Source organism: Perca flavescens, chromosome 2 (genome assembly GCF_004354835.1).
Source record: "Perca flavescens isolate YP-PL-M2 chromosome 2, PFLA_1.0, whole genome shotgun sequence".
Taxonomy (NCBI): domain Eukaryota; kingdom Metazoa; phylum Chordata; class Actinopteri; order Perciformes; family Percidae; genus Perca; species Perca flavescens.
In genome coordinates this window covers 32934660-32947539 of record NC_041332.1, presented here as the reverse complement: position 1 = coordinate 32947539, position 12880 = coordinate 32934660, and the positions used below count along the sequence as shown (strand labels likewise).

At 39.3% G+C, this 12880-nt stretch overlaps 1 protein-coding gene across 1 annotated transcript; it reads right to left on the bottom strand.

The window, feature by feature from the left end:
• Positions 1–2155: 2155 nt before the first annotated feature.
• On the bottom strand, positions 2156–6190 carry coq7 (coenzyme Q7 homolog, ubiquinone (yeast)). Its single transcript, XM_028602794.1, has 6 exons — positions 5979–6190; positions 5217–5395; positions 4111–4225; positions 3757–3896; positions 2879–2947; positions 2156–2651 (listed from the first exon to the last, which is right to left on the bottom strand). Exons 1-6 carry the CDS (start codon positions 6061–6063, stop codon positions 2574–2576), a joined length of 666 nt encoding a protein of 221 aa, XP_028458595.1. The 5' UTR covers positions 6064–6190; the 3' UTR covers positions 2156–2573.
• Between the last annotated feature and the right edge of the window lie 6690 nt (positions 6191–12880).

Genomic DNA, 12880 nt, shown 5'->3' with positions numbered 1-12880 from the left:
GAAGTGACATTTGTACCTTTTTGTTCTCGTCATCAAGAAAGAACATCCTATTCTTGTTTATTTAGTGCAGGTGATAGTGAGAAAGCTTTTATAGCTTAGAAAATATAGAAACAACCGCTGCAAAACACAGGGACCATAACAGGGACTCATTGCAATGAGCAAAACTACCCAATTAATTAATAGAACAGAGAAATGATTAGTACAATTAAAACGGGTTAAGGAATTACTAGATGCCCTCATACAGTTGAACTGACTCATTTTGATTAGCTGATCACCATTTTATGGTGTGCAGAAATGCTATGAAGAGAAGCCTATGATCACTCAACTAGACTTGCAATACACAGCATTTTATTTCGGGTTTGCACTAAACAATCCTCTCATAATGTCCACCATCGTAACAAACATGACGGGTTTGGGGTTGTTTAACTTCAGCTTTTACTTGGGCTGATGGGCAGTAAAAACAAGCAGGAAAAACTTATTTTAATGGAATGGAGGCCATATGGCACATTAGGTCTGTTATGCAAACCCACCCCAGCTAAAATAACTCCTCTGACTTCATGCTGGGCAAAATAGATCAGAGCCTGTGAACCTGGGTTACATCTCACCTCCGTGAGACACTTTTAGTACAGACATTGATATACAGACAGGTGATGAATTAAAAGAAAGACCCTTAATATATCAGTTGATCTAATGATTATTTTCTTAATCAGTAAGTATTGGACACATTGAAATGTTGATCTGGCGATGGCATTATTTGAAAGGTCAGGGGATCACCAGTCAGTACAATTCGTCTGATTAAATGACGATCCGTCCAATGAGTCATTGGCAGCGGCCCAAGTTTGTTTGCTACGTGTCATCTTCACTCTCTCTTCCCCCTTTTTCTGTCATTCTCCAGCTTCTCTATCAAATAATAAAGGCTCCTTAATTAATCTTTAAAAAACAAAAACACATACATTTGAACCTCATAATGGCGCTAGAGCAAAACTCATTAGGTTCAACAAAGTCATCAGGATTCATCCTCTGGGGATCATAAACAAAATGACATGGCAATCCATCCAATGGCTGCTGAGATATCATTCATTCTGTTTTCGGCCTACTTTAGTTCCAATGACCGACCGACCATTTGGCCGATATTGCCCTCCCTAGAGCAAAGCCGCTAGTAAGGCTGAAACTTAAACTATTCATCGACTATCAGAATAGTTGCAGACTGATTTTCTGTTGACAGGCTGATTAATCAACTTATTGTTTCAGCTGTACATTGATAAGTATGAAAAGTATGTGAATCATATGCTATGGCCTTCGCAGTCTGTATTGAATACCTTTGCGAGATTTTGAACCAATATGTCAGACAGTGCTCTTCACTATTATCAAATGTTTTGGAAGAAGTGTGTTTTCATCCCTCCAGATTTCCACAGACTTGTAGATGGAGGCTTATCTTGCGGCCCAACCAATTGATACATTATGTTGGTTTTTCTTCAATTTGTCACCGGTCTGTGTTCATATATATTGTATAGTATGACGTTTTCAATTTAACCACCCTTACTGCCTGCTAAAGCCAAGAGTCAAATTACCATCAAAAGATTTCATTTGAGTACTATCATCCACAGCCACTGGCCATAAATCATTGCATCATCTTGTCCCTAGTGCGTAAAAAAGACCGAACCATGGGTAACAAGGCTTTGGGTCAGAACCCAATGTACAAACTGATATTGACTAGAAGGCGAATGAACTCTTTACTCGACCTGCTAGTGGCCTAATAGATTAGGGGGCCCATGGACAAGTCCCTTGTCAATCCCTCTTTCTCAGTGATCTAATGCACCCACAACAGCTGTGTGAGGGAGCTTAGCAGTTAGGCCAGAATGACAAGTCATTGCTCAGCTTGATATATGAACTATTACATGTGAAACAAGAGAGTTTGTTGAAGGGTATGATGGCTGTGTATGCTTGTAACAATATGTCCTCATTACATGTATTTTAGGTATTTATGTTTTGGTGAACGGCAGGCGTAAGATCTTTGTCTTTTGTCCATTGCTGCACTGGCAGATAGAGGAATATCTTAAGGAAGAAAACAAGCATTAATAAGATCTTATATTAGCTTTTTTGAGTATTTCTTCTGTAACCTCCCATTAATTCATTTATTGGATCATCAAAGTGATCTTAATGCAAAAGGGTTTATTCCACCAATTTTCAACATCACTTATCAGGCAGGCGTAGCATTGCGACAAAAAAGTGAAACAGGATTTACACACAACAGTGTAGAGCTGCTATTTAATTTAGAAAGGGTTACCCATAGAAATAAAATGTCTATGGGTAACCCTTTCTAAATTAATTACCTCTACCTGCCTAAACAGTCCATGTATTATAAACTGTACAAAGCAGTACAATTTTTGTTCAAATAGGTAACTGTACTTTTAATCAATACAATACTTTTAATCTTGCAATAGTACAAGAAAGTGCTTCATTTACAATGGAGCAGAATTCAAACTGACTTCAAAATTCAAACCATTTATACAAGCTGAGTCAACACATCAAACAAACATTGGTGATATTTTTTAGTTATTCCACATACAATATTAGACACGTTGAGAAACATATATTGCAGCTTTGCAGCCAAGCTGTATTGCATTTTTTATTAGCCAGTATCCAGGTATCTAAAACAAAAACACAGATCAAACATTCTTAGATTGCGGTGCATTAAACAATATTCATTAAAAACTGCAAAGACAGATAAATACTAGTATGTATGATTACTGATATTTATGTGTTTTGTACTTATATTAGTGTACTTTGACACAACAAGGCCTCCGTTGATCAAGGTTTTGTGAAATCACAGTATTTATGTAGATGTTGCAGTAAAAGAGAAGTGATATATACTTACTTTTTCAGCATCATGCTCCAATCCTGTGTCATGATGCTCCAGCTCATCATCTCTGAATTCCTTTATAACCTATTAAAATACACCCAAAGACCATTCATTAAGTAATTACACTTATTCAGATGTCTTTGCATCATTGCTCTGCTTTAACTAGACTAATGTGCCAAGCTATTCTAGTTTATGTTTTTCTTTTTATTGCTTCATTAACATGGTTCACATGTGAACGTTGCTCCAAACCACTGGTTAAACTGAAGCTATTTTTTCCTAGTTCAATTCATATTATCTGCATGACTCAACCATTCAGCCCAGTAAGAAATGTCAATTGCCAACTGGTGATGTAAGTGAAGGCAAAAACACTAAAGACAAAATGTCAGAAATCCTACTGTTTAACCTGGGAGATACCAGTTATACTAAAACCTGAACCAGCTCCATGAAAATATGCAACCTACCTTTTAACCCTCTGTTGAAAAGGCAACATCTTGTGCTGGCCAGTGTGCAAGAGCAGCAACAATCAAAAACTAAATATGGTGCATGCTTCTTCATGGGTATAACCTCATTGTTCTGACTGTGCAAACACGGCAATCTGGAATTGGTCTGGAGAACACTGCCAGCCTTCAGGAAAGGTCGTCCCTTTGCATACAATCTCAATAATCACTTAGCCATACTTTGACTAACACGACTTTATTTCAACTTCTTCCTCTGTTTTGTTATTTTATTCTTGATCCCCTGTATGACAAGTATGTTTGGCATTTATGCTTTAAATTGTTCAGATGTTTCTTTGTTTCTGTGTAAAAAATCCACACTAACATTCCTTCAGATCCTTAATGAACCGTCACAAAAAGGCCTTTGCCAATGGCAGTGGCAGAGTTCCAGTGACTCACTTGTAACAGTTCAGTGTATCTCTCGGGGTCCCTCTCCATCAGAGCTCTTATCTGGCTATTGTAGTGCTCTGAAATACTCTCCTCCACCGCCACAGTGCAGGCCATGGCCCCCTCTTTTCCTAGTAGTGCACTGGACGCACCTGGAGTAGATTTAAAAAAACAAAAGAAATACACATTTAGGATTTAATAATAAAGCAACAACTGATTACATATTGCCTAACAACTACAGCAGATTATTGAAATAGTGTTCAAGCTCACCAACCTGAAATAATGTAACTACTGTCAACATCAAGTTCTAATATGTGGGTGGACAAATGCAAGACAAAGGCAGCAAAACTGGGGGGCTGTACCAACCTAATAGAAAACCAGCAATGTTCCAGAGGGGTAACAGTGCTGTGGGTCGAACTCTGTTCTCAGCCAGAATTTCATTAAACTTTGAAAGGTGGTGCTTTTCTTGATCCCACATTTCCTAAAGAGAAACAAACATGAACATGGAGTGTCAAAAATGATGAGAATGATGAAAACTGTCACATTAAATCACTTTTTTTTTTCTCATTTACAATATCTCTTACTAAAAAGGGTATTCAATATAGGCTCTATCTACCTGATGCTGAACACACAAATCATTTTTTTTCTTTTTGTGAATCCCAACAAAGCAGGCAAACAAGGTACAGCTTCTCTATGTTCAATACTGATCATTTTGAATGAAACATTTAATCCACACTAGTAGGGCTGGGTATCGTTCAAAAATGTTCGATACCAGTACCGATACCAATACCGTGACTTCGATACTAGTTCCTAAACGATCCTTTTTTTTAATACCAATTTTACAAAATAAAAATAAATTACAACATTACACATTACAGCACAAATCTTAGTATTTATTTCTCAGTTCCTACTACGTGAGCCCAGTCTCTGTGGGTAACGTAGAGTTTTTCCTGCCTGCCTCTACGACGTGTAACATTAGACAGCCAATCACCAGCATTATTAGATCTGGGTAGAAGCATGCTGCATGCTTATTGGCTCATTGTGGCTGATGAGATTTACTCCTCTTGGTATTGAAATTAGGTATTGAATGAAGAGGCATTTTTCAATACTTGATACTTTAGAGGCAATTCGGTCGGTGCCTAAAAAGTACTGAATTCGGTACCCAGTAAGTACCAGTTCCAGTAAGTGAAAATACACTACAACTTTCTAGTTTCACCCTATTACCCAAATCAAATTCTAGTGTCATAACTAAACATGCATCAGTGTTGAATCAAAGTTAAGAGTGAATTTTATATTTGTACTATCCTATAGTAGAAAGCATCCTCAACTGTTAATATTGTTCTGACACATGATTTCTTGATATTGAACAATACTTTGGAGCCATCAATATCAACAATGATGCATTTTGAAAATCAAGTAAACATTGTTGCCAGTGCAGACTTCTGGCCATGTGTCGCACTCTGTCCATTTACCTGGATGAGAGGTCCAGTACTAGTTCGCCCCAACACTGCCATCTGGCCGGCGTAGATGCGGTTGGCCCCGTATTCACCCGCGTGGTCCACGCGCAGCATTCGGTCCAGCATCTCCTTCTCCTCACTGTCGCATGGGGTCGGGACCACACTGTAGGCACGTGAGCTCAGCTGCGGGGGCACTATCATATACAGTCTATGGTTACAACACAACAACAAACAACGACACAGTGGCCACAAAAGGAATCATTTCGCTTTTCTTTTTAAGAACGTCAGGGCTTAAGTATGTCCGCATTGCGAGCTCAAACATTCAGTTACAACCTTGTAACATTCTAAGATAAGCGAACTTTACTGTGTGTTCATTTTAAGCTTTAATGCCTTTTGCTTTAAGTGTTTTGAGAATTGCATGTCAAATAGATGGAAATGTAGGCTACTATAGCAACGTGGCAGCGATTGGCTGGTGATTTCCGTTTTTCTACGTTAAGGAAGTTATTTAAATACAACAAACAAAATCTCAAAGAGCAGGTCAAGTTTCAGTGAACTTCATAGCTAACAAGTGTAAGTAACGCCCCTGTTACCCTGTGACCATGACTTATAACGCTACAATAATAACGGAAAGAACAATAGAGTGAAACTAAATACACAACTAACCTTATTACGTTAGCTAGCTCCATATACACCCATATCCATATAAAGTGTTTTAGCATTTGCAGCACTCTGTCGCTCGTGTTCAAAGCAAACAACAGACCAAACGTTCCAGCTTACCTCTGCATTTCAAACACTGTCGAATCATCGCTGGCCCGAGAATATTAGACCAGTCATACAAAGCTGTGTGCGCGGCTCTGTGCATGGTAGTCACTTTATGATTGAACTACTTAGCCTACTTGTGTTATCAAAATAAAGCTAAAAGAAGGGTGCAGACTGTCATTGAAAACAGAAGCTTGACGGGGCGCAGACATATGACGTAACCGCGTTACGACCTTACGACTTGCACAGTTCTTATGTCTATATGTCTATGCTTGCACATCGCTACACTAACTAACTACACTGCCCCCCTCATGCATGTTTGTTGTTCTTGTTTGAGGGCCATACAAAAATGTCATTACCTACTTCGAATGTAGATAGAAGATAGAAATGTCTGTACTATTGTAAACATTTTTATTTTATTAGGTACGTTTCATATTCACAAAGCTAAATGCTCTAAATCAGAGGTGTCAAACTCAATTTCCCAGAGGGCCAAACTGGAAACTAAGAATCACATCAAGGGCCAGACATGTTTAGTTTATTCATATGCTTTTATTTCATCGAAAAAGTCAAGGATCTTTTACTGGATTATTGCGTGTCTCATATATTCTTACTTACAGTTCGGTCGACATAAAGCCCCAAAAAATTAACTTAGCCATCAAAGAAAAAAAGCGACAAAAACATTGGAAAAAACGCCAGAAAAGGCCCCCAAAACGTTGGAAAAAGGCACCAAAAGCGTCTGCAAAAGTGACAAAAACTTCAGGAAAAAGCTCCAAAAACTAGGCGGGCAAAAATTTATTGTGAAACTAAATTTCACAATTGATATGCGGGCCGGATTAAAATCTGTGAGGGGCCGCATTTGGCCCGCGTGCCTTGAGTTTGACACATGTGCTCTAAATCAACCCAGTGTTTTCATTATTCCAATTGAAATTGTACTTTGAGTCTCTTAAACACGTATAAGAAAGGCATTTCAATAAATAATATATATACAAACTATTCATTTAAGGAACACCTTAAGAAATGACCGTCACTTTATCATTTCCTTTTTTTTTTTTTTTTTTTCCTATCTCAATTTTATTTGTGTTTATATAATGTATGGTCATGCCCTGAGATGACTACCTGTAAATTTAATTCTAAATAAAGAATTTATTTAAAAAAAAGTGCATCATACCTAGAGATTGGCATGGGGTACTTTCCATAAAATCATCTCTCAATGCAAATCAAACCAGCTATTAGGCTAACTGAAATAAAACCATGCCGATCTCTAGATATGGTGAAGGGTATGGGATGATGTGGGGCTATTTTAATTCCAAAGGCCAAGGGAACTTTATCAGGATGCATATTATCCTGGATCCATGAAATAACTGGCCTTTAAAAGTAAAAATCTGCCTGCCTCTATGGGAATTTAACATAGGGGTGTACTCACTTTTGTTGCCAGCATTAATGGCTGTGTGTTGAGTTATTTTGAGGGGACAGCACATTTACACTGTTATACAAGCTATACACTTAATACTTTACATTGTAGCAAAGTGTCATTTCTTCAGTGTTGTCCCATTAAAAGATATAAATATTGACTAAAATGTGAGGGGTGTGGGTGTACTCAATTTTGTGAGACACTGTATATACAACTAGTATATGAGTTGAAGTAAAAAAGAAATTAACTATACAAGAGCAATTATAGACAAAGTTACAAGGTAAAAGGTGACAAGTCTTGTGCATTATCTATGTTGCCATATTCTAGTAAAATCACCACATTTGCGACCATACTTTGGCAGTTGATTTATTTTATCACATTTTGTCAGCCTGTGCAGCTCCAGGGTTTGCCACTAGATGGCATTATGTTTCTTTATTGCTCAGCCTGACTTGAGATATGCTCAAAGGCCCATGCAGTTCTTTGTGGGTGCAAAATGTATGCTTACTTTGTTATTCAAGGTTAAGTTAAACTGAAACACTAACTCACTAAGATACATTTTAAAAGGTATGGGCTCAGTCAGTAAAGTGAAATAGAGTAAAGTAAAAAAATAATTTGACCTTTTTGCATTGTTCATATTTTGTAAGTCAAAGTGTTTTTTTTTCTTTTTCTTTTAATATGGATTGTGTGAATCAGATGAAGCCAGTGAAATCTAAAGTATAATCATCCATCTAGTCTCCACAGCTGTTTGTTACTGTGCAGGGTCACAGGGTCAGCATCCTGGACAGGTCACTAGTCTGCCACTGTGCTATAACACAACACAAACAAATCCACACTTAGTAGGCAATTTAGAATGAACATTGTTCACCTGACATATATCTTTGGCCTGTGGGAGGAAACCAAGCATTTAAAAGAATAAAGTAAATACAGAAAATTACCTTTTGGCCAGACACTCTGCTTTCCTGTGTCAAACAAATCACAAGTGCATTTTTTGTTTATTTTTGTTATGTAAGACCAAACCTGACAATAAGGCAATTAAGCAAAGAAAAAGTGTGTTGAGCAATCAGTCGTTGTTGACGGGCTACAGATGGCAGTGTTGCACAGATTAAATGCCTAAAAGCCCCCCAAAATATATAAAAATGTCAGCCTTATATCAAAATATTGGAGACTCCGCATTATTTCACTATTCATTTTGATTATATTAGTCATCATTAGTTAGTAATGCCTGTATGACTCCTGTCTTTGAAAAAGCACAGGACTTTCTCCAGAGCACACAAATAGTACTAGGACGCAGGAATCTGTGGAATGATGGGGTTGAGTGCTGCAGAGCTGTGATGGTCATGAGTAAACAAGGCCACGACAGTGAATGGCGGGGTGTGTCGGTGTTGTCTGTGTGTGTGTTTGTGGTGAGACAACAGTTAAGTGTTTCCTTATCTGTCTGTCTGACTGTGGGTGGCTTTGTATGTGTGGCTACTGCACATCGGTAGCCTACATGTGGATTGCATTTGTCCACTCTGCGTGAGTGTGTGTGTAGGTCACAGGTGGGGAATAGGCTGGATTAACAACAGGGCAAGGTGGGAAACTTCCCCAGGGACCCAATCCCCCAGGGGCCCCGAAAGCCCCAGGTGTCTGTCCAGGGGCGTAGCACAAAATTCTGGGCCCTGTAGAAAGGCATTTTCTATGGGCCCCTCCCCCCATCCACAGCTATTCATTGTAGTATCTTTTTGGGCCCTCCTCACATGAGGGCCCTGGGTACTCAGTCCCCTTACTCACCCCCAGTCCGACGCCCCTGTGTCTGTCTGCCATTTGTTTCTGAGCTTGTACAGTGTTTTTATTTAGCTGCCTGCTGGGGCTGTAAATTAATAAAAAAATTGCAGCCGGGGAATTACTGTAACGGCACTGTAGCAGCACCTAGTTGTGACATCACAACCGTACGGAAGTCCTGATGGCTCGTTTAAAGGCAACGTTTATGAATACGGGCTGTGTGCATTTCTCTGTAGTAGATTGAGAGTTTTGATACTTTCACATTATTAATATAGCAGCTCGACCTGCTTTATAATAAAATAAACACATAAAAGACATGGAAATCTCACTTATTACAATATGGGACCTATAAGACCTTGATTATCTTTTTACATTATATTGTGCTCATATGGTGCACATTCCTGTATAAAATGGTGTTTAATCAAATGATCTTAAATTTTCACACAGAAAACCTGAGGCCAGTTAGTAATACTGGGTTTTCTGGGTCTCTTGGCTTATTATGAATCTGCGTTTATAGTCTGCTGTGTGCACTGTACTCATTGGAGACAAAAAAGTACCTTCACATTGCACAAAAGAGAGGCAGTGTGGGGGTTCTAAGGGCCTAACAGCAGAATTTTGACTAACAGATTAATCCAGTCATGGGTGTGAGGAGTAAGGGGATACATAAATGAACCTCACTTGATTAGATAGGGTGTCAGGTCTAATGGTAGACTGGGTATACCCAGCCCGATCTGCAGGCGATTTGATTTTGCGTACATTTTTCTATCCTGCTTCTGTTACAAATCTGCGGGGACCAATCACAAACTGGCTTAACCACTTGGCGTACTATTGGCCGGTTTAACACGATGACGATAGAGAAGCGACGGCAAGCAGCTTTTTGTTTACATTCAACATGGCGGCCACCGAAGCGCAGCAACCCGTTGATGCCGCTGTCGCTGCTGTTTTAAAAGATTTCAAAGGCAAGTTTTCTCTATAAACAGAACAGAAACTTGCCCTGGACCAATTCCTACAAAAGAAGGATGTGTTTGCCTTACGACCAACTAGCTTTGGTAAAAGCCTAATTTACCAGCTCCGCTGGTGGCCAAAAGAATGGAGCTCAGCTCAAAACCTGTTGTTGCGGTTGTGTTGCGGTTGTGTTGCGGTTGTGTTGCGGTTGTGTTGCAGTTGTGTCACCGTTGGTCGCGCTGATTGGTTGAAGGACTATCCAATTGCGTACAGAGTCATTTGAACTATGCCCGTTGATCACGCCTCTTGTGCAGTAGAAAATACAGAGCAGACTCCCCAGACTAATGTTCAATCTTAAAAGATTGAGCTTGGTCTGGTGATAGCCAGACTAGTCTAATGGGCCTTTAAGTGTAGTTTGAAACTGGGGCTTGATGTCTGTGGACAGACCGTAGTGTGTCTGGCACACTCAAGGCACACAGTTGGTGGATTTGTGGAGAGGAAATTGAGCCTTTCAAGTCAAGTGGTTTTCAGAAAGGCTTTGCAAAAGTGAAAGACAGGTGTAACCCCAAACAGCAAACACTCCCATTCAGATTTCTGTATAACGGATATATGAAGTAATCAACAGTTAGGTCTTAACTTTGGTAGCGATATTGAAGGACTGAAAGACCAAAAGAAAGTGCATGTTTTCTTACTCCTGAGTGTGTTGTGACTGGATTAAAGAGCAAACCGCAGAGCTGGAGAAAGTGTGAGTGCATGTACCTGTATGTATGTGTTTCTGACTGTGTTTGTGTAATGTTTGCATGCATCCATAAACGTGTATGAGTCTGCACACCCTTGCTCCGAGGCTCTGGTCAGACAGTGCATAGCTGTGGTGGGACGCAGGCTCAGCGCCTCTAGACTACAGTGAGTCAACAATGTCTGCTCTCACTGAGAGGAGACATGATAGGTCTTGTCTCGTTTGGTCCTTGACTGGTGTGGTAGGACACCCAAAGCTTGTGTGTGTGTGTGTGTGTGTGTGTGTGCATGATTTTGAATAAAATGGTGTTATTTACCCAGATGTAAACATGCGTCAGTGTCTGCGCTTACACACGTAATATTGTTCTTGACAACCCTCTCCTCAAATTATATTAAAGAATAGAATGGATTTGGTTAAAAGCATTTTAAACAGGTCCAGTCTTCGCCCTTTTTGAGCCCTGATGATATTTTTCTTTGGGTCAGCATCTCCATCACCTCAAACGAGAAACGTTGTGGAATTGGCCCTGTGTGTGTGTATTGGGGAACATTTTTCTCACACAGTTATGTAAAGCCCTACAGTGAAGAAAGCAATGACAATTTTAAATGTCATGATGGCTAAAATTATTTTTAAAAGGCCCATGTGATTTAAAGGGGTACTCCAATGATTTAGCATTGCACTGCCACAAGAGTGTGACAAGAGTGTTCAAATTTGAAGGAGCTTGGGCTAAGAAATCCTAACTTTTGGTCCCTAGTATGGGGCAAGCTCCAAAAATGCTGGATCATACATTTCCCATGATGCAACTTTATAGCATTTTTCATGAGACCCTCCCTGTCTGGTAAATGCCTAAAAAAAAACACACCCCCAGTTTGTTAGTTTGTTTGTAGTCTCTTAACTTAAAGCTAAAATTAACAAAAAAATGATCATCATTATCCATCCATCTGAAAAATAAGCCTGAGGACATCACCAGTTCATTTATGCAATGGGCAAGCCTTGTCTATGAGTGCAGTTCAATTCCTCAATTCATAAATATTTTGCATCCTCCTATTTAAATTCAGGGTCACAGTTGGGGGTTGGCCTCTATCTCAGGACATAAAATATTCATTGTCACACCTAAGTAAAGGCTTCAGTTCACCAAACCTATGTGTTTTAAGACTGTGAGTAGAAACTGGAGGAAATGTGCAAGAACACGTAGATATGGTGGCTCAGTAGCACTTTCATCTGCGTTTAATTATTAGTCCTTACTGCATGGATTTTGTACATTCTGGTGTGTCAGAATTATTGATTCGGATGCCCTCTTTATAAATTTGATTTTGATTTTGACCTCTTAGACAGTCCAATTAGTGGCCGGGTTGGCTCAGTGGGTAAAGCAGGCGTACATATGTTTAGAGGTTTATGCCTTGACGCAGAGGTCCAGGGTTTGACTCTCACCTGTGATGGTTTCCTGCACGTCTTCCCCCTTTCTCACCTGTCCATTAAAGGTGGAAAACCCCCCAAAAATAATCTTAAGGGAAAAAAAAGAATGTCCCCTTAGATGGCCTGTGGAGTTCAGGTTGCATGTCACTTTTATTTATGACCTTGGAGGAGCGTTGTTGATACTCACAAATATGGGTTAGGCTGCTCTTGAAAATATAAATTCTTTAACTGCATGGTATTTCCCTTGAAAACAACAGTTATTCAACCCAAATTGTTACAAAATTTAATTTATGCAACATTGTTTAAAAAAGCCAACCATTTTATGGTTTGGTGGTATCCCTCTGGAAAAGGCAAGATGTCTCATAAAATAGAACAAAAAAAAGACATTCATTTTCTGATTCGAGTTCACCAAGGCTCCTAAAAAGCCACCACCTAAGCCTTTTTATAGATGGCTGTACAAGATTGAAACCAGAGGAAAGTGATTTCTCTTCCATTATTGAATTGTTTACACTCGAAAATCTATCTTGTGCACCCTACAGACCTAGTTAAATCACACTCGAAACCGCCTGTTTTCATGGACACTAGAGAGTGTATTTAGCTTCGTCTGGTACAAGTTAAATGGCCCTTGTCTGTCTGGCACTATTCTTTTGGTTA